Source organism: Miniopterus schreibersii (genome assembly GCF_964146895.1).
Source record: "Miniopterus schreibersii genome assembly, chromosome: 4".
Lineage (NCBI taxonomy): Eukaryota > Metazoa > Chordata > Mammalia > Chiroptera > Miniopteridae > Miniopterus > Miniopterus schreibersii.
Genome location: NC_138105.1, coordinates 69,670,836 through 69,692,493, shown reverse-complemented (window position 1 = coordinate 69,692,493; position 21,658 = coordinate 69,670,836). Strand labels below are relative to the sequence as shown.

The 21,658-nt window shown below is 47.9% G+C and overlaps 1 protein-coding gene across 8 annotated transcripts in view; it reads right to left on the bottom strand.

Annotated features, from left to right (window-relative positions):
* Nucleotides 1-21,658, bottom strand: part of SMARCA4 (SWI/SNF related BAF chromatin remodeling complex subunit ATPase 4) — an 82,697-nt gene that overhangs the window by 11,908 nt on the left and 49,131 nt on the right. For 6 of the 8 annotated variants that reach the window (XM_081137355.1, XM_081137356.1, XM_081137351.1 and 3 more), the window contains 9 exons: nucleotides 21,081-21,167; nucleotides 20,220-20,266; nucleotides 18,944-19,110; nucleotides 16,321-16,484; nucleotides 13,964-14,191; nucleotides 13,613-13,711; nucleotides 13,279-13,356; nucleotides 12,389-12,607; nucleotides 7,967-8,220 (listed from right to left, as the gene is read on the bottom strand). In XM_081137355.1, the coding sequence (XP_080993481.1) occupies nucleotides 7,967-8,220; nucleotides 12,389-12,607; nucleotides 13,279-13,356; nucleotides 13,613-13,711; nucleotides 13,964-14,191; nucleotides 16,321-16,484; nucleotides 18,944-19,110; nucleotides 20,220-20,266; nucleotides 21,081-21,167 (1,343 nt within the window). The remainder of the gene's footprint in view (nucleotides 1-7,966; nucleotides 8,221-12,388; nucleotides 12,608-13,278; nucleotides 13,357-13,612; nucleotides 13,712-13,963; nucleotides 14,192-16,320; nucleotides 16,485-18,943; nucleotides 19,111-20,219; nucleotides 20,267-21,080; nucleotides 21,168-21,658) is intronic. The other 2 variants (XM_081137353.1, XM_081137354.1) reach the window with 1 other exon arrangement.

The window sequence follows — 21,658 nt, the reverse complement described above, 5'->3', positions numbered from 1 at the left end:
CTGCCCCCAACCCAATAACCCAAAAGAAACAGCTTAGTTTGAAATCAGCATTTTGGAGGCAAGATCCTGAGTTTTGGAGGAGAAAGACAGAAGGCTCAGGTCACAGAACAAGTGGCAGAAGCTGGATCATAATCCAGGAATGCTCCTAAGTGTGGCATGTACTTTGTGTGTATGTGCCAGCTTCCTCAAGCAGACTGTGAATGCCACAAGGGTCCACATTGTGCTGTGTTCTACTGCAGCAGGCACTCAGAAGGCATTAGCTGTGGGTGACCAGGACATAGAACAAAGTACCCATGACCGGTTTATGGTACTGCAGACAGTGTTTCTCAGAGGCTGGCAGAGGTGGTCATGTGAGTGTCGGGAGGCCCAAGGCTACTTTCTGCAGAGCTGGGGGACCATGGCCTCAAGAAACGTGCTTTCTTTTCTGAATTAGTGTCAGCAGCTCTCAGAGTGCTGAGCAGGTCCATGGCAGAGGAGGCCTCAAGCCCCTTCTCAAGTGCCAAGCACTGCAGGATCCCCACATTGGGAATAGAGGGCACCCAGGGGGTGCTCTAGTCTATCCAGAGAATGGGTAGGAATGTGTCTGGGGTCAACAGATTGGGAAAATGTTGCTGCAGTACAGGGTTGACGGACCCACCTCCACAACTACCTTGAGACCCTCATACCTACTCCTTTTACCTTCCCTCCAGCTAATTTTTTACCTTAGTCAACTTACATTTAACTAGTTTCATCTCAGAAGTTCAACATTCCTGAATTCATCTTTCTATCCTTTTATCTAGCTGTCTCTTGGCTAAATTTTAAATTTTACCTATATTTTATAATTTCTTATTTACTCGACCCCATCTTCAGACTATTTTTGCCATCCTTTTCCTCTGCTTTTCTTCCTTTCCCCCATTTTATTTCATACCTCCTGTGCTACCTGTTTACTATCTCCTATTTTTATGAACATCCCTTTTCTGTTTTCCCTGCATACAAAAGTAGCACAAGCTTGTGGAAATGCACTGCGTACTCTAGAAGGTTCTCACAAGGACAGGACTCCAAGGCAGGCAGAGGGGAGGCGATCAAGGTTCAACCTGTTCACCCAAACCTACTTGTTTCCAGAGTCCAGGTATCTGTCCCTGTCCTGTTTGAAGATTTGATTCTAGTTTTAAGACTCTTCTAAACCTGCTGGCCTGTTTTGTTTTGTGAGATAACAGTCTGATAAACAAGGCAGGTGGGCCGGCCGGGGATGGCTCAGCAGTTGAACGTTGACCTAGGATCCAGGTGATCGGGGTCCGATTCCCAGTCAAGGCACATGCCCGGGTTGCGGGCTCAATCCCCAGTCGGGGGCGTGTAGGAGGCAGCCAATCAACGACTCTCTCATCAATGATGTCTCTCTCTCTCTCTCTCCTTTCTTCTCTCTGAAATAAATAAAGATAAAACAAAAACAAAAACAAAAACAAGGCAGGTGGAACTTGTTCCAGCAAATTCTATGGCGGGCTCAGAACCACAGCACGATTCCATAAGGGTGTCTGGCTAATCCTCCTGTGGCTCTGGGCCCCACTGGGCCCTTAGCCCAGCCTGCACCCACACTCAGGCTAGCCCCGGGCTTGATGATGGGATCAGCACTTTTCTCAAGGCATCTCATTTCGGTGCCTCTCATGTGCAACTCCTGGCAGGGTGCCGAGCAGATAGTGCTGACCCCATACCTGGACCCGCAGGCAGAGAGTCGCCTCCTTCTTCTGGAGCACACCCACTCTGACCGAGCTCGGGTTCCAGATGAAGGGCCATCTGGCCTTCCGAAGGCCAACGCCAGAGAACCCTGAGGGATCCCTGCCCCCTTAGGGTACCACTCTCACTCTCTGTCCTCTCTCCCCCCTCCAGGGGCCCATCCTGAGGGCCTAGGAACCACCTGCAGTGACCTCTCCTAGAGAATGCTTCAACCTGACAACCTTCCCTGGGCTCGTTAGTTGTCCCAGTTTTTCTTGGAAATCAAGGTATAACCTTTCAACTCTGAAGAGCCACCTTCTTTTTGATTCTAATCAAAGAGGTGCAAGGGCAGAGGTAAAGTGCAGTCACCATGGATCTGGCTGGGGCCCTTTTTCACCCACAGTTGTCTCTGTGCTGCATGCCTGACCCATTGGGGGTCTCCATAACCCAATGTAGGGGCTTCAATTTTTGTGCTGCAGACTTGGAAACAGAGAGATGCATATTGAAACCAGATCTCTGACACTCAAGCCCCACTGTCCCCACAACTACCGCAGCCTGGGGAGCACACAAAAGGTCCTATGGGGCCCTCTGGAGCCTGACTGCCAAGGCAGTGCCTCAGTAAATTGCACTTCTCTGAAACCTTTTCCGAATCCCCAAGGGCATTTGCACACCTGCTAACTGGCTCTTGCAGACAGCACCTCTGAAGGGGCAGCATGCACAGCCTTGTGAAAAGGTCCCAACCTGACCCAGGAGCCTGTGCCTAACTTACTTGCATGCTTACATTTTGAAGTGCAAACTCTAATTCCAACTTAATTCCTTAATTTGGATTTTGATTCTGGCTGACCAGTGGATTCTTTGATGCCATTTGAGATTTCTAATCACCAAGGTGACGCGTGTGATGCCCTGCACTCTGACTTGACCCCTGTAGGGGCCCCTCAGCTTCCTCTGGTTCTGGGAAACCTGTGCACTCGGCCTTCAGGCTTCTGCACGTCCATCCTGTCCTGTCTGCCTGTGACACTCGTTCCCTCCTCTTCCCTTGGTGGGACCCTGCTAAGCCTTCAGGCTCTGCGTATGAGGCACTTCTACCTGAGGCCACCCTGGGCGCTGGGGTTGTCTGTGCCAGCACAGGTCAAAGGCACAGTACTATAGACTCTCCAAGCTTTTCCCCACTATAGCCCTACAGCACGAAGTGCATTTTCACTACGATCCAATTGAGGACCACTGTGGCTGCAAAGGCCATATGCCACACAACTCCAGGAAGTGCCACTCACAGGGCACACGGGGCTTTGGGAGGGAGGGGCAGGGCAGCCCTGAATCTGAACACACATGAAGGAAGCAAAGCTTACAAAACAGGACATTATCTTCATATGAACGGGGATGTAAATACAAAGATAATATTATACCAGATTGCACTGGTGTTTAAAATACAACTGGGGGATCTTGAAACAAACAGTGAAAAGCAACATTTGGAGTGATACCAGCGGAATGAAAGGTGGCCCTGCTCAGACATGCAGCAGAGGCACAGCTGAGCCACTTCTAGTGAATTACTGCATCAAGGTGCAACCCTGGCTCCCACCTGTGGTCACCTGGGACAATAACAGCAGCACCACACCCTCCTGCTCCACGAGGCAGGCTCCCGACATTAAATTCAAATACTGACAACGTCCTGATATCATTCTTTGGCATCTAGGAAGAACCATCATGTAACAATTCATTCTCTCCTGGGCTCCAGATTGAACTCAAGTATAGAATTTAGCTAATTATAGGGTTCTGGAAAGCAATTTTAAAAAAATACAAATGTTTCATTTTCTCTTTCTGGAATGGAATAACTGAAAGCTTGAGACAAGAAAGTGTGAGTTAGACACCCTCCAATTTTATTCCACCCCAGTTCTTTGGTGTGGCGCAGTGGCCAGTCCTTTGCAATCTTCCCAGTGTGTTGTAGTTGTAAAAAATTTAACCCGGCCCAGAAAGAGTCTGGCCTTTGCCCTTGGCTCCTAGGAGACTGTCTCTCAACCCCTCTGGAGTATCCTGCCTGATGGGTACCCTGGGCCCAGATAGTCTGAGAATGTGATTTAGGGCAGGGGCACTGGGTTACATGGTATCAACTTGGACCTACAGAGGAGCTGGAGACATGTCAGTCACATGGGCAGTCGGTCATGTCTATGTGAACAAATTATCAAAAAAAATCTAGGCAACAAGGATTTCCCAGTTGGCAATGCTCTGTGCATATTGTCTCATAACGTTGTCAGTGCTATCTTGGCCTCCAGGGAGAGGATAACAGAAAGCACAAGGCGTGGAGCTCTCCTGGATGCTGCTCCATGCACCTCTTCTTTTAGCTGATTTTAATCTGTATCCTTTTGCTGTAATAAACTATGAGCATGAGTATAACACCTTTCAGAGAGTTCTGAGAGTTTTCTAGAAAATCGAGCCTGAGGGTGGTCTTAGGGACCCCAAACTTTGCAGATGGTGTCAGAAGTGAGGGTGGTCTATGGAATGTCACTTAACCTCACAACAGGATGAACCACATTGTTTTCCCTCTGGTTTCAAATTCAGTTTGTTAAGAACATCAGAAATATTATCCATTACGTAAGTCAACTTTGTACCTAAACATCATCTTTAAAAGCATCTGCAAGATGAGGTAACTTTGCAACCAGGAATATGTGGCTGTTATCCTGAGTTTATATGCGCGCGAGAACTCTTTCTATATGACCACCGGCAAAACAGTAAGCAGAGGTCTTGCTCCAACCTCAAACCAAATGTTTCTCAAGGCTAGGACATGGTAGCTTCCTTTAATGGTCATATTTGCTGTCTCATTTGTAATTCCTCTATAGTTCTTCCCAGTCTAATGGAGAAATCCCAGTTCTGTGACACTATCCATATCAGGAGGATGTGAGAATAAATGTAAACCATGCCTCACACCCTCTGATAAGGTGCCCTGCCACGTGGGTCTGATATCAGCTGGGAGTGCAGCTCTGTGACTCCAGTGTTGGTGTCCTCATCAGACTGGATCTCAGAATCCCTACCAGGTTCTTGTCATTCTGCAATAGAATGGTCTTAACAATGGGTCACTGAATCCTAAAAGCTAGTTTTCATTTATTGCCTGATTTCTCACTCAAACCTTATACAGGCTGAGAAAACTGTAACAGTTGCGGAAGCCATTTTTGGAGCATGATATACAGCTAAATATGAGGCTAAGAAAGGTCTTTTAGTGAGTCATAGGACAACTAAGAAAGTGAACTGAGCCTGGCCGGCGTGGCTGAGCAGTTGAGCATCAACCTACGATCCAGGAGATTGCAGTTCAATTCCTGGTCAGCGGCCCATGCCCCAGTTGTGGACTCGATCCCCAGGGGGATGCATGCGGAAGGCAGCTGATCAATGACTCTCTCATCATGGCTGTTTCTGTCTCTCTCCCTTCCTCTCTCTGAAATCGATATATATATTTTAAAAAAAAAAAGTGGGCTGATATTTGACATATATTTTGGGGTCAGAAAACATCTAACACCTCATTAACAAGTTCAGGCTGCCGTTGCCAAGTGTTTTTTTAAAGCTGAGGTATAACCTTATATAGGGGAGTGCACACATCTTTAAGTATACACCTTGATGACCATTTTCATGTATACAATCAGACTAACAGAAAAAATATTCCCAAAATCCCAGAAAGTGCCTTCGTGGTCCTTCCCTGTCAACTTCTCCATCTTGAGGTAAATACTGTTCAAATGCCCATTGTTGTGGATCAGCTTCTGACCTTCATATAACTGGATGCACACAGTAGGTACTCATTAGTGTCTGGCTCCTTTCACTCAACAAATGTAAGATTATTCCAAGGCGCAGTGACATTTCTGGTTTTGTGGCAGTTAGAATTGTGCTGTACAATTGGACCACCATTGATATTCTTCCGGGGGTGGACACTGAGCTGTTTCGTTGGAGGAAGTTACCATCAAACCAGCTGTGGACATGCTTGTACAAGTCTTCTGGTGGACATGCACCCAGCTCTCTTGGGTTTACAACTAGGATTGGAGTTGCTGGGTCAGAAAGTTCATCCTTTATGTTGAGCTTTAGAAGATACTGCCAAAGAGCTGCACGTCCCTTGAGCAGCATGTGCGGTCCAACAGCTCCACATCTTTGTCAACACCTGAAGGAATTGAAGACACTCTGTTCAGTGTGTAAGGCATCTCACTCTCATTTGATGTTGTCGATGCAATGATCCTGAGCACCTTTTCACATGCTGATTGCTCATCAAAACATCTTCTTCCAGAAGGTGTGGCTGTTCATGCCTTCTGCCCATTTTAAAACTGGGTGTTCTTTTCCCAGTCTGTGGCAGGAGTTTTCACTGTCTTCATGAGTGTGTCTTTTGATGTACAGTTGTTCTTACTTTTAGGGAAGTCTTTTAAGGGTAGTGGCATTTGTATCTTGTTGAGGAAGTCTATGCCTACTTCAAAGCCATGAAGATTCTCTCCCATACCTTCTCCTAGAACTTTGTTTTACCTTTCACATTTACGTCTATTATCCATTTCAAACTAATATATGTGTATGATGTGATGCAGGGTGAAGGTCTACATGGATATCCAAAAGACCAGCATGACTTTTTGTCCATCCTTGCCTCACTGACCTTCAAGGGTCTTCTTTATTTTGGTAATTTTAAATTTCCCTTGCAAGAATACCATTAAGAAAAAAACATGGGGTCTGTTTTCTTTTTTAAAGAGAATCTTTTTAATCCTCACCCAAGAATATGTCCTTTTTTTTTAAAAGTTGATTTAAGAGAGAGGAAGGAAGAGGGAGGGAGGGAGGGAAGAAGGGAGGGAGGGAGAGAGAGAGAGAGAGAGAGAAACATCAATGTGAGAAACATTGATTGGCTGCCTCCTGTACGCACCCCAACTGGAGACTGAACCTGCAACCTGATATATGCCCTGATTGGGAATCCAACAGGCAACTTTTGGGTGCATGAGGTGACGCTCAACCAACTGAGCCACAATGGCCAGGGCCATAATAAGATTTTGTTTATTTGCTAATCCTCACCAGCGGATATTTTTCCATTGATTTTTTAGACAGAGTGGAAAGGGGGGGCGGGGAGGGAGAGAGAAACATTGATGTGAGAAAGACATATCCATTGGTTGCCTCCCGCACGCAGCCCAACCAGGACCAGGGAATGAACCTGCAACCCAGGTACATGCCCTTGACCAGGAACGGAACCTGAGACCCTTTGGTGTGTGAGCCAATGCTCTAACCACTAAATCACACTAGCCAGGGCATAAGATTCTTTTTAAAGGTCACTGTATGTTTTACTTGGATACCACAGTTGTCACCCCCCCAAAATGTCATGCTTAGTAAGAGTCCCACCAAATGATGCACTAAGAGCTTATGCCTCAACACTTTTTGCTCCTACAGATTTAAGTTCTCCCTTACTTTGCTTCACGACTAATTGCAAAGCATTACTATAAAATCAAGCTGTACAACTCGTTATGGGGACAGTCATATCGGCTGGTATGAACCAGAAAGTGTAATAAGACATGAGCGAGTGAGAGCATAAGCCAAGTTCTGGGCAAGGTGCAGGCCTTGTGTCCCTAGCCACCTTCTACAGCTCCACACTACAGCACCCTGCGCTGGTAGAATGTGCACGTCTCCTATGAAGGCTGTGGGAGAACCACTATTTTATTATTATTTAAATGGTACTTGTGACCAACCAACAGATCCACTGCAGCTGAAATCACATACTGTCTTGTATTTGGTGCGGTCAGTTAACATGTGGCTGACCTGCGATGGCCCAACATGAAAACCAGGCTTGCTCATCGTATAAGTATGGGGACAGGGAAGTGAGTGGGGAGTCTATAGAAGGAAAGTCACACCCTTTCAGCTCCAGTAACTCCAGCCTCCATCATAAACCACTGGCCATGAGATTAGCGCCCATCATAGCACAGAACTCCTCTCCTTTCACCTCACCTCATCACTAACCTCAAACCTGCAGGCCACTCCTCATCATTCTGGGGCCTCTCCACCTGCTGTTGCTTTCGCTGGAGATCTCATCCCCAGATCTCCTTTCCTCAGGGCTCCTGGACCTCCCCACCATGCTTTATTTCCCTCTCCTCATGCCGACATCACTTGTATGCTCCCTTGATCCAGAACATAAGTTCCATGAGGGCAGGGGCATTGCAACACATAGATTCAAACAATGTCTGTGGAATGACTGAGCCACTAATGGACTCACAGGCACATGGAAGGCCAGGCAAGGCACCTCAGAGGACCCCCAATGTCTGCTCACCCGCCCAATTCCTCGGCTTACCTGTCCTTATACTTGATAACGGCATCCACGATCTTCTTCATCTTTTTGGTGAGGTTTGGCGGGTTGGGGGAGAGCTTCTCGGCAGGTGGCCGCCCACGCTTCTTTTGCTTCTTGCTCTCCTCATCCTTGTCACGGCTGCGGGTGCTGGTGGTTGGGGTGGAGGAGCCAGCGTCGCTGTCCCTCTTGCGTTTCCGAGATGATTTCTTCTGCCGGACCTCCTCTTCGATCTCCTCCAGCGTGCCCTCCTCGATGGCCTTCAGGGTCAATAGTGGTAAAATAGGACAGCCAGCACCGAGGTTGACAAGGAGAGGCCGAGGCGCAAACCCGTGGGGTCTGGCTGGGGCGGAACACACACCAGGGCTCTCACAGGCTCCGAAAGGCCATGAAAGGCTAGCTCTGCCTTTCCAGAGCACACCCCACCCATGTCTGTCCTTCACAAACAGAAGGCTGTACTTTAAGAATTAAAGAGTTTTATCTTCACTGTGTGGAGCCCATGAGAACGGACTCCTGTAATCCCTCCACCCAGAGGTGATATTTAATACTTGTGCTTTGGACCCACTGCATCTTTTTTAAAAATTTGGGGTAAACAAGTTTTAAGTGCGCAGTTCAGTGGCATTAGGTACATTCACATTGTGTGCAGCCACCACCACCATCCAGATCCAGGATCTCCCTTCCCTTTCCATGTACATATGCACAACTAAGACAGCATGGAATCGTTACCACATACCATATAATGACTCATGCTTTTGCTTACTATATCCTGGATACATTTCCTGCCGTCTTTCTGCAACATAATGTTTAATGCCTGTTTAGTATTTTGTTACATTTCCATTATTTGTGGCGGGTGTGGCTATTCTACATAAGGCCATGACTGACATCTGTCTTTTTTGTACAGATTAGTAGAAGAGAAACTGTTGAGTTGAAGGACATATTAATTTTAAAATGATCCTGATTTATTCATTCTAAATAAGTAACCTGCATGTTTATCCCTGAAAACAAAAAGAAAAGCCAGGTTTCCAGGTGAGCTTGGAATCAAAAAAGGGAGTGGGGCCTGGACCCAAAGGGATATGCTGGTCACTCATCTCTCATTTATCAGCTATGACTATGAAATGGGCAGGGGGCCTGGCATGGAGGACACAGCAATGAACAGAGCCAGATGGACACTGACCAAACAGACTTCCCACAAATGTGATAACTGTATTGAGTGCCAGGAAGAAGGGTGAGTGGTGCGAAGGGTGAGACATGTCCTGCTTGGAGGTGTTGGAGAGAGCTTCCTAGAGGAGGTGGCATTGAAGCTGAGAAATGAAGGGTGGGGTGAGGTAAAGGCATCCATAAAGGCATCTTGGCCAAAGAAGCACCATGGAGGGCTTGCGGCAAACAGGAGAGACTGAAAGAAGATTGGCATGGGGGGAGGGCATGTACTGCAGGCCCATGGGGGTGGATTAAATACTATCCTCCAAAATTCCATCTGGAACCTCAGAACGGGATCTTACTTGGAAACAATCTTTGCAGATGTAATTACTTAAGAATGGAGCGAGATGAGTTTATCCTGTGTTACGGTGGGCCCCAAATCCAATGAGAGTGACCTTATGAGAGACTGAAAAGGCCACACAGATAGACACAGGGTAGAGACCACATAAAGGTGGAGGCAGAGAATGGAATGATGGGGCCACAAGCCAAGGAATGCCAGAGCCACCACAAGCTGAAAGAGGCAAAGAAGGATCTTCCCCTAGAGCCTTCAGAGGGAACAGGGTCCTGCTGACACCTGGATTTTAGACTCCTAGCCCTCCAGAACTGTGAGAGAATAAATTACTACTGTCTTAAGCCACCAAGTTTGTGGTAATTGTTATGACAGCCCTAGGAATATCTAATACCAGAATCTTTGGTCCCGTGGCCTGCAAGGCAAGAACCAGGATGATTCTGGAGGATTTTGGCAAACAGGGCATTAGAGTAGCTATCAAAAAAGTGGTGCCAGTTACACGTCCACCACTAAGAAAGGAGCATCCTTGTTTTGGGCAAACATATTTTTTATTAGTGTAAATTTTATTGAGTATGACATATAAAAAGGCATGTGCTCAATGGGGAAAGAAGTCTTTTAAACAAATGGTACTAGGACCACTGGATATCCACATGTAGGAGAATGAAGCTGGACCCTAACTTATAGCTATATACAAAATGAACTTAAAGGGGATCATGGACATAAATGTAAAAGCTGAACTCTAAAACTTGAAAGAAAATATAGTGGTAAATCTTTGTGACCTTGCACTTGGTGATGGATTCTCAGGCATGATACCAAAGGACAAGCAATGAGAAAAAAACAGATAAACTGGACTTCATCAAAATTAAAAAACTTTTGTGCTCAAAAGGACACCATGAAGAAGATAACCCACAGAACGGGAGAAAATATTCACAAATCATACATCTGATAAGAGACTTGTAAAAAAGATATGCAGGTAGTCAATAAACACATGAAAAGATGTTCCATGCCATTAGCCACCAGGGAAATGGAATTCAAAACCACAAAGAAACATCACTTTATACCACTGAAATGGTTAAAATAAAAAAGATAATAACAAGTATTAACAAGGATGAGGAGAAATTCTCTCATATTCTGCTTGGGGGAATGTAAAAAGGTGCAGCTGCTCTGGAAAAGAGTTTGGCAATTCCATAAAAGGTCAAACATAGAAGTACCATTTGATCCAGCAATTCCACTTCTAGTATATACCTGAGAGAAATCAAAACATATGTCCTCACAAAACTTGTACGCAAATGTTCATAGCAGCATTATTCAAAATAGCCAAAAAGTGGAAACCACCCAAGTGTCTGTCAACTGATGAATGGATAAACAAAATGTGGTATATATCTATTAAAAAAAATATTATTCAGCCTTGAAAAGAAACAGTATGTGCTACAGCATGGATAAACCATGAAAATATTATGCCTAGTGAAAGAAGCCAGACATCAAAGAATCACATGTTGCATGATGCTATTTATACGAAATGTCCAGAATAGGGTGACGGTCAATGGCTAGGGGGAATAAAGGGAAGGAAGACGCTAAAGAGGAAAGGAGTTCTTTTTGGGATGATGAGAATGTTCTAAAATTGATTTGTGATGATAGTTGTATGAATCTGTAAATACAGTGAAAACCACTGACTTGTACACCTTAAGTGGGTGAATTCTACAGTATATACATTATACCTCAAAAAAAAAAAAGGGTACAAAACATTATTAGCATATGGGCAAAAGGCACTGTCTCAAAAATGTGGGGCTGGTGATGCTCCACAGAAGCTGTTACAGATCTGTAACTGGGCCCAAGTTCCCTTGTCAGGGGTTTTCTTCCTGGTCCCAGAGCCCTGGGCAGAAAACAGGATACTCCACCCACCACACAAGAAGGTTAGCCTGGTTCCCTGGCATGTTTCAAGAGCCCCTCTCATGCACAGCTCAGTGGGCAAGTTTGCAAGTGTGGGGTCATCTAAGCTCCCAGGCAGGGACAGGGTCACAGTTAACCCAGGAGAACCCCAGGGTGTATGACCAGAGGCAGCATCTCTCATTCTGGGATGTGGCACTCAGCAGGGTAAAGCAAAAGCCACCACCTATCTTCTGGGAAGAGTTGCTTAAAGGACATTTAAAGAAAAAAATTATGTTAGAGAGAGAGGAAGGGAAAGGGAGAGATAGAAGCATTGAAGAGAGAGACATCACATCCAACGGCTGCCTCCTGCAAGCCCTACTGGGGATGAGCCCACAACCCAGCATTCCACTTCTAGTATATACCTGAGAGAAATCCTCACATATGACCTGTCCAGGAATTAAACCAGCAACCTCTTGGTGCATGGTTCAATGCTTAACCACTGAGTCACACCGGCCAGGTGCTTCAGGGACATTTTTATGAAATAACTTCCAGGTTGGATTTTTAATCATTACCTCTGCACTCAGTGTAGATGCAGTCTCCTCCCTCCTCCCAGCCTGGCCAGAAGTCCAGGTCCTAAAGATGACGTGCTGTTGGGGCGATGTGTCCAAAGTGAGGCTCCCTGACCCTGTCAGCGCTTCCAATCACCTCGCAGGGCGACTGTATGTTCATTAATCTCTTGCTGTGTTTCCTATGGACAGACACTCAGGACACCTGACCTCAGTATGGTCTCAGTATGATCTGCACTGTTTTACTTAAGACTTGTGAAGAAGTGAACCCTCACACTGAAAAGGCCAATTTCACCCAGCAGTGAGTTTTGAGCTGCTTGGGGATGGTGTTGGTGTTCCTTCCTGCATCTGGTCAGGAGGAACTGAGCAAACCTGACCCTATGTTAGAAGTGAATGAAAACCAAGAACGGCTGAAGGGAACCTCAGGTTTCTGACAAAGGCCGAGTCACTGTGGTTGTGCCTCTCCTCCCCCAGCCCTGACCCTCACTGGCCCTCTCCAGCATATACCTTGAGCCACTGCTTCTCCGTCAGCGAGTCACTGTAGTCTACTTCCTTGCGGTGGCGGGAGCCACGGCCAAACATCTTCTCCTCTTCTTCCTCACAAGTCAGCCGCTCCACCTCGGCATCGTCCTTAATGATCCACGAGGGGAGCTCGTCCTCCTCCATCAGGCGCGGCTTCCGCTTGGGATTGCGGGCTTCCTCACGCCTGCGGTCCAGGTCCATGCGCTAGGGAGAGGGAAGGGTGGGAACAGGAGAGCAGCGTCAGCCCAGGGACAGCCAATGGGACATTCAAAGGGCATGTTGATAAGGGGCTGCTCTTTGCCTCAGGGACCAATGCCACAACAGTAGTTAAATAGCAGCTCTGGGTATTGCTATGGCCAAGGTGGCCTGGCTCCTACATCAGGCCCTGGCTAGGGGCTCTGCTTTAGGGGCAGAGAAAACTGTAAAAAATAGGGAGGCTGCAGAAGGGGGGCCAAAAGCCCGTCCCACCCAGGAGCATGATGTGTTGGTGACGAAGGTCCTCGCCAGCACCTTGGCTTTAGGCAGAATTAACATCCTCTGAAAGGGAGCCTCAAGGACAACAAACTCAGAAGGGCAGACATTTGGGGACTGAGGGTCACAAACGGAAGGATGGCTAGGTATGTGTCCCTCTACCCTCTGACACTCTTAGGACATAGAAGAAAGATGGGTCAATTAGAAGGCATTGTGAGGCCACCTATGGCTCCATTACCCACCAGGGACAACACCTAAAAAACTAAGTGTTTTTGCTCTGAGATCATCATGGCCGGGACACATGAACCCCTCCAGGCTCCCAATTTCATGTGGGTGGAAAACCGAGCTCCCTGGAGGTGTGGGAGACAGAAACGCCAACCTCAACTCCTGCCTGTGGTGCTTACCATGAACAGGTCAAATTCCTCTTCGTGCCGGGCAATCATCTGATTCACGGTCTCGTCGTCGGGCACTTCATCTTCTTCCTACAAGATTTCACATGATTAGTTTGGGGGTGGAGAGGCCAGGGTGGGTGGTGGCCGGGCTCCGAGGTGAGCGGCGGCACCCATGGGAAATGAGCTGGTGGTCCCAGTCCGGCTGCGGTGGATGGAGACCCACACAGCAGCGAGAGGCACACACACACACGCACACGCACGCTCCGTGGGATCAGGGCCCTTGCTGGCCGTCTCAGCCGAGAAGCCGAGGATTGAATGGGCATGGAGACTGAACTACCCCTCTCACCTTTAGAGGTGGCTCCTCCAAGTCGGGGTTGACGCCCGCTGGCGGAGGGGCAGTGTGGGCGAAGCTGGCACTGCCGCTGCCCGTGCTGCAGTGTCTGCTCTGTGGATAAATAGAGGACTTCAGTCTCCAGGGCTGTCAATCCGGCATCTTTCACCAGCAGTTTAGAAAAAAAAAAACCACTTCAAAGAAAAAGCAAGTACTCATCCTCTTTCCTTTCAGCCCACACTCCCTTTACTCCAAAGGGATGCAAAAAAAATAAGAATGCAAAAATGGTAAAAAAACAAAAATGAAAGCCGCTCATGCATTCACCACTCACGCTGGGGAGGGGGTCAGGGCTGGGGCTGCCCTCACCTCGTCCTGCTCCTCGTGTTCCAGGATGGCCTGCAGGAAGGCGCGCCTCTCATGGCTGGAGGACTTCTGGTCAAACATGCCGGCCTGGATCACCTTCTGGTCAACATTGAGCTTGTACTTGGCCGCAGCCAGAATCTTCTCCTCCACACTGTTGACTGTGCAGAGGCGGAGCACACGCACCTCATTTTGCTGCCCAATGCGGTGGGCTCTGTCCTGCGCTTGCAGGTCCTGGGAAAGAAACACTGGTCAGTTCCAAGCAAGCTCTTTAGAGTTTTAAGGGGAGATGACTTGCGAAACTACTGGGAGAGGCAGGAGCTTCTGATTATTGTGTGGCTGCCTCCTGCCTGGCCATTCTGCCAGCCCCAACCAGCAGCTGCACAGCTGAAAGTTCAGGTACAGGATGTAGAGCCTCTACCAGGACAATTTCATCCCAAGTTCCTGCAGAAGTATCACTTTCTACCTTAGGGATACTTCAGAAATAACTCAAGAAGATAGCTCAGTTTTGGAGGACAACACCCGGTAGTTATATTCCCAAGCAGCTCCTGTCACAGCTGCATCGGTCCCCTTGCCTACAGGACCCTGTGCTTGGTGTGACCGTATCATGGTAAGGGTATCATTTACAGGATAGGGGCAAAGTTGTACAGCATGTTAGCGGTGCCTGCTTTGGTTATGGACCCTAGTACTTCCTTGCTATGCAACTGAAACCAGCCTCTCTGAACCTCAGGACTCACTCTATTGACACGAGGCCCTCTCCTGGCTATTGTGTGCATGAGAGAAGCAAGTGGGCATTGGGTGCTCAGCCTAGTGCCTGGTATCAGAGCTTATCACTAAGCTCTGATAAAGTAACAGCCATGACTGCCAACCCTATTTATATCATCACCCCCAGCACAGAACCAGGAGGGTTCCCATGATATACTGTCAGGGGGCCGGTGCTATGTGGGGCTGAGCTTGAAATTAGCATCTAATGGGAGATGCAGAGGCCACACACAGTTGGAGACATGAGTGCCCTGTGTTCACTTCTGGGCGCCCTGGCAGGGCCAGCAATTGATGACAGCTTCTAGGCCCTGCAGTGAGCTTAGTGGCCTCTGACACTCCCAGTGTGACAGAGGGAGGACAGGGCTCCATAGGCGCCTCTGCCTGCTGACACGAGAGGCATACCCCAAACACCTCTTGGGAAATCAGCCAGTAATTAAGGTCCAGGTAGGAATTACTCCCCCAGCTGACAGTAGGAAGGGATACTAGCAAACACCCAGGGTATTCATCCATCAGATGGGCTATCATTTACACACTGATAATGGGTGCCATGCCGCCAGGCTGTGGTAAGGCATACTCATGCTCCGTCTGTAGGAGAGAAACCTGGGAGTAGCTACTGGAGGCCACTTGGGCAAAAGCAACTATATCATGAAGGGGACACACCCATGGACCAAGCAATTCCACCTCTCAAGGTTGACCTGGCTGGTGCTCTAAGAGAGGAATAACAGGGTTCCCCAAGGGGCTAGTGGTCATGCGAAAAAACAGAAACCCAGGCACCTGATAACTGGACTTTGAGTTAAAAGTCTCAGGGCCACCATATGTTGAGACAGCCAGCAGCTGATTAATGGCTCAGTAGAGACCCAGTGTGCTCACACAGAGGCAAAACACACCAGCAGCTAAAGGGAAGGGTAACATCCTGGAAAATGCTATATTTTTGTGAAAAACACACAGGTTAGATGTTGGCACACACTCAGAGAAGAGCAAGATGGGTGGGGAAGGGTAAAAAAATGGTCTCTATGTTACTTTGTTACCAATATTTGCATTAAAAAAGTTATTTATAATAAAACATAGAAAAAAGTTAAATATTTAAAACTGTTATATCTATAAGATACCACATCCTTCCATCTACTGGCATATGACCCCATGGAGTGTATACAGGAAAGAAACAGAGCAGGAGTACACAAAGTGCATAAAATACGCCCCAAATTTTGTTTTACAAAAGCACAAGTGTGAGAGTGCTCGTATGGAACAAGGCCTAGAAGGTCGTGTGTCACTAAAACAGCGACGATTATTGCCAGCTGGTAGGATTGGGGCCTTTCTGTTTTCTTTCCACATTTACATTAATACCAAGATTCTTTGTATATATGTTATATATGTAACAATGGAATATATTTTTGGCATGATTTGAACAAAAAACTATTTTTGGTTTGAGAAACAGAGGGAAATGGATACTCTGAGCTTCTCTCCAAAGGTCTCAGGAGCTATAGGTGCTGCTGTTGCTTTAGGGCCTGGGAAATGTCAAAGATGCCAGTGGCATTCATGACGGTGGGCAGGGTCTCCCTGAGGCCTCATGCCTCTCCCCTCAGGGTGCCAGAGGCTTTTACCTGGTGGGGGTTCCAGTCACTGTCAAAAATGATCACAGTATCAGCTGACTGGAGGTTCAGGCCGAGCCCCCCAGCCCGGGTGCTGAGCAGGAAGATGAAATACTCAGAGCCAGGCTCGTTGAAGGTTTTCAGCAGCATGCCCCGATCCTCCGCTTTTGTGGTTCCTGCCAAGTATGATGAGAACGGGGTTAGTGGGGTAACTGAGGGGGAGGTAAGTGGTGGCAAGGTGAGACACAAAGGAACTGTGCTTTGGTGAACAAAGACCACACCTACATGTGGCCCACTGGGGCCACCTGAGGCACAGCCACACTCAGCTCATAGCCCTGAGCTGCAATTGATGACTCAGATTTATAGTGATACTACTGAATGCCACTCTCCCCACCCTAGAAGGCAAGAATAAGCCCCACAAAGATGGCTGCACCTCCTCCATATAAAATGGGGAAGCTGTAAGAACTAGACCATGTGGGGGCTGAAGCCCAGCAAATAGCCGGGAAACGAGGGCTCCCCATCAGTGCTATTGTTACCACCAACCCCTGCCCACCAGCTAATGCTGATAACACTGCAACTCCCAAACAAGCAACTGGCCAGAGCTAAGAGCCTGCCCTCAACCCTACTGCAATGGGATTTCTCAGTTCAGAGAGAATTGCCTACAGTCAGGCACACAGGTGCCTTATTTCAGGGGCTCATATCCCTTTGGGCAGTAGGCTTCCAAGAGTTACAGTGACTCTCGGGTGTTGGCCCAGGACAAGATCCTCAGCATCATGTGTCAGAAAGGCATCTAAGCTCCTCATGTTGCTGCCAGCTCAGAGCAGAGGTGCCTTGCCAAATTCAGGAGTCATTTTTGGTGATGAAACAAAAAAATTAAACACTTTCTGAAACACACCTACATGTCCCAATGAACAGCACAATGGCCTGCTGGCCATCAGAGCCTGGGCTCCAAATGTGCCCAGAGCTGCAACATATCTGAGGAGGGGCTGAGGCCTTAAGTGGGGCAGGAAGATGCCTAGGAGGAGGCACCACCTCCCAGGTCCCCAGCCCACACCCTTACTCTTACCACTCTGATAGTGGAAGGTTCATTTTTCACAATGTGTCACTGAACCCTTCCTCCATCCTTTACTAGACGTCCTACCTATGTGTCAGAGACCATGAGAAGTACTAGGTATGAACTATGCTTAACCCACAAAGTCTTCATCTTTATGGAAATAACGCTTGTCATGGAAGAAAAAGGGGAATAAAAAGGTAGGTGGAGGGGCACTGTGGTGGGTGAAAACACGCTTTCCAAATACCATATAGCCTCTCCTCTGGGGGGTTGAAATGGTGACACAGAAAAAAAATGAGCCCTCCCAAAGGATGGAACAGCTGAAGAGGCCAAGGCACAGAGAGAGGGGCAAGGTAAGACACATGATCAGATTTGTGTTTTTAAAGGTTGCCCTGACAGAATTCCAAAAAAGGCTGAGAAAGGCAAGATTCAGGGCAGGTTCTGGGTGGAGGCAGGAAGGGCAGAGATCAACCGATAATTAGCCCAGCAACCACCAGTCCAGGCTCTGTGAAACCACAGTTCCAAAAGATGCACAGTGAAAAAAAAGACGGGCACAGGGGTTTGAGGTGTCCAGCCATGGAGATGGACTTGGCAATGTGCTTAAAGATTCTGAGAAGTTGTGCGGGGAATGAGGAAACCTTCTTAACCATGTTCACCCCTATGGCTCCCAAGTTCATTTTTCTCATGAGCCCTATTCAATCCCGCCATCTGACAGAGGATGGGGACTCCCTGTAGGGCCTCCCTGGCCATTTGACATGTTACATCACATGTCTTGCATGTTATCAGCATCTTACCCAGCCCACTCCTGCCCCAAGCTCCCATGCAGTGGGAAAAGGGCAGGTGTGCAGGACTCCCTATGGGTGTACAGGGTCACAGCCAAGCAGTGTTCCCAGGAGGGTCTTGCTGCTCTTACCCCTATAGCATCTGCTTCCCTCCCTCTCTTTCCCACTCTCAGTGTTCAAGGTTCCAGCAGGTACAAGACTGATTCCAGCTCTAGGCCTGACCAGTGATAGCTCCACAGCCACCTGGGCAATGGAGAAATGGGCATGTGGCTCATAACAGCCTAATGAGAGCCAGCCCCTGGAACTCTGGGGAAATGACAGGCTGCCTCTCTGTTGGGGACAATGAGCAGGCAGAAGGGAACCCTAGAGAAGATGCCCAAGGACAAAGAAGCCAAGAGCTCCAGAAAAACCCCTCCAACATCATCTGGACACCTGGATCCAGCTGTGGTTGTTATGTGAGTCTATCAAGGCTGTTTTCTTTATGCACACAGGCTATGGGTTTGTCACTTCCAACCAAAACAGGACTGCTGGGTACCCCTTAACCACTGGACCCAACATTGTAATGCCAAGATCTAGCCACTCCCCTGAGCCATGGGCTCTGATCCAGTTACAATGCTTCCAGAGCCCTCCCTCCCAGTTCTGAAAGGGTATGTAACTGAGCATGCTGCTGGGCTCATTCCTGCTAGTACACCTAGAGTCTCTGGGCCTCACTCGGCTTTACAAGGGAGGGCATACTGGCCACAAGCTCTGCCAGCAGTAGATAATGAGACCCCTAACAAATGTCTCCCTTGGTCATACTCACCATCGAGCCTGAGGTATTTAAAGCCGCGATACGCAAAATAATCTTCCATGATCGTCATGAGGGAGGTCATCTGACAGAAGAGTAGCACTTTATGGTTGGTGGCACGAAGTTTGGGCAAAATTCTATCAAGGAGCTCAAATTTCCCTGAGGCTCGGTAAAGGTCCAGCCTGGCGAGCAGAGGGAGAAGGGAAGAATACACATAATGTTAACAACGGCACCTAGCAGGTGGGTAAAGGAGGAGGCACAGTCCTGTCTCCAGGCTAAACTGAACCAGCCTACATGGGCTGGTCATCAGGTTCAAGGGCACAGAAGTGACTTCCTAGGCATCCACTTTCTTCCATAAAGATTCAGCAAAGCCATTTCAACCCTACTAAAATAAACTCAGGCCATCCTTGGTAAGGGTGACCACTGTCCAACTTGGATACTTGTAAGTGAGAAGAGGTGCTATTAGTAACTATGCAGCAACAATGTCTCCATTTTGTTAAAGAACCAGGAAAAACAACTCATGCTGTAGAGTGCCCACATTGAACCACACATGGCTAAGGGCCACCGCAGGTACTCTTAGTCACTTCAGTCTACAACCCCTGGTTTACAGATGTGGAAACTGAGGCTAGGGAGACAGCACAACACAGCTGCTGCTGTGCCTGAGGCAGGACTCAAACTCATCTGAGGGACCCCATTATGCAATTTGGAATAAAAAATACACCTCAAAAGAACTTCTTTGCTCTTTGATGTGGTGCCTCTGCTCTTGAAAGTGGCTTAGTATCCTGGAGAAATGATGGTGACTTCAGCTACATGAACGTTTTTAGCAAGGCAGTTGGCAATGGGCAAATTCAGATGCAGCTTCCACGTCAAACACCAGGGGCTTAATAAAGCCTGGGCTGTACTTTATAAACAATGCCAGAGAAAACAGAACCATGGCAAGGTAGGTAGCACACCATACAGAGGATCTCTCTGTCAGCAGACAGTTTAGGCTCAGAGTGGTGACGAAAGCTGGCAAGGTTCACAGAGCCTTGAGGGAAGCGCCAGAGTGGGGCCTGGAAACCAGGTCAGCCTTAGGAATTCTGCCTCTTGGGATTAATGGTGGGCAACTCTCAACCTGTAGAGGGTTTTTATTTTCTTCTTTGAGTTGTCTACATTTTCTAAATTTTCTGCCATGAACATAATGCCTCTGAAATCGGACCAATGTGACAATAGCAATAGAGCCGTGAAAATGTGTGAGAAACACTACTACGTGGCCAGCCTGCCTACTCTATCCAGTGGGGAAGGTTCTCACCCTTGGACGATGCCGCCAGTAAACCCCAGGTGCTCAGAAAAGGACTCCTGCAATGAAATGAGAGAGAATTCAGTGGGAAGGCAGAAAGAGGCTGCCCAGTGCCACACCTCTGACCCCTCATACCAGCTTAGTAACTGCCCACAGTGGCTCTGAGGCCACACACAGATGTCAAACACAGCTTTTCTATGCCACCCATGTCCCTTCCCTCATGTTCTTCCAATAAAGGAAAGGAAGTCATGACATAACATTAAACCACCAAAATGAGCACACGAGGACAGTGCCCGCCAGAGATCATCCTGGGAGTGCTAAAAGGGAACCCCAGGGGCATTCCAACAACCCTGAAACGTTATGCCAAAACATGAACATATGTGTGCTTTCCAAGAGTAGGGATCAAAATTCTCAAAGGGCACCATGACCCAAAAGGTTATGACCCGGAGACTTCATAAAGAAGAAAGCTGTTCTGAGTTAATGCAATGACCCAAGATGGCCCCACATGTCACTGAGTGGGAAACGCTAGTACCTTTGAAATCAGAACAACGTAACGATAGGCAGTATGACCCCACCAGGTGAAAAATGACGTATAGAGGAGTTTCCTAATAACTTGTGGTTATGTGACAGTGGGCTTTCAGGGGCTTCCATTTCTATTTTCCTGCACTGTTTGGATTCCTTCCCATAAGCACTTGCAAACAGCAAATCAACAGAGACAAATGTACAGGCATTGCCTATTCAAAATTTTATAAACTGGTTTTTTTTAAGCTGTCAGGGAGAAGCAATCTAGCTCTGCCTGGGGGCTCAGCTGTGCCTGCTGTCCCTGGTGATGGGTGCTCAGGGCAGCGCCAGGCTGGGCAGAGGGGGCCTCACCTCAATGTGCTGGAACATATATGGGTGGTTGCAGATCTTCCTCAGCTGCATGATGGTGTTCATCAAGGTCTTGGTGCCACCTTTGCCCTGCAGAGGAAGAAGAGTCTCCCAAATCGGGTCTTGTCTGGGTTGGGGTAGGACGGGTGGTGGAGAGAGGACTATGGGAAGAATAGCTTTAGGGGCAGGTATGGCTTGTGGCAGAGAAATCATGAGTGAAGAGCTAGCTCCTGTGGGGGGTCAGAGGCTTGAAACCAGTTCTGGGGGGAGCAGAGCCTGCCTGGCACATTGGAGGGGTGGAAGGTAGGGAGTAAGGGAAATAAGACTGACAGAACTGAGGCTGAATCAGAAACACTTTGCGAGGCTAGCTTCATTCATGAGAATTGTGGCAAGTCCCTTGGGGCTGTAGCCATGATTTAGTAAGATAGCTGGCTATAGGGAGAGAAAGGATTCAGGGGTTAGTGGGTGTTGTGGGATAGAAGTAAACCAGTAAACATGCTGCTGCCACAGCTCAGGTAAAAAAGGGCCCAAACAAAACATCTAGAGGAGGAAATAGGGAGGTAGGGCTAAGTTCGAGGTAC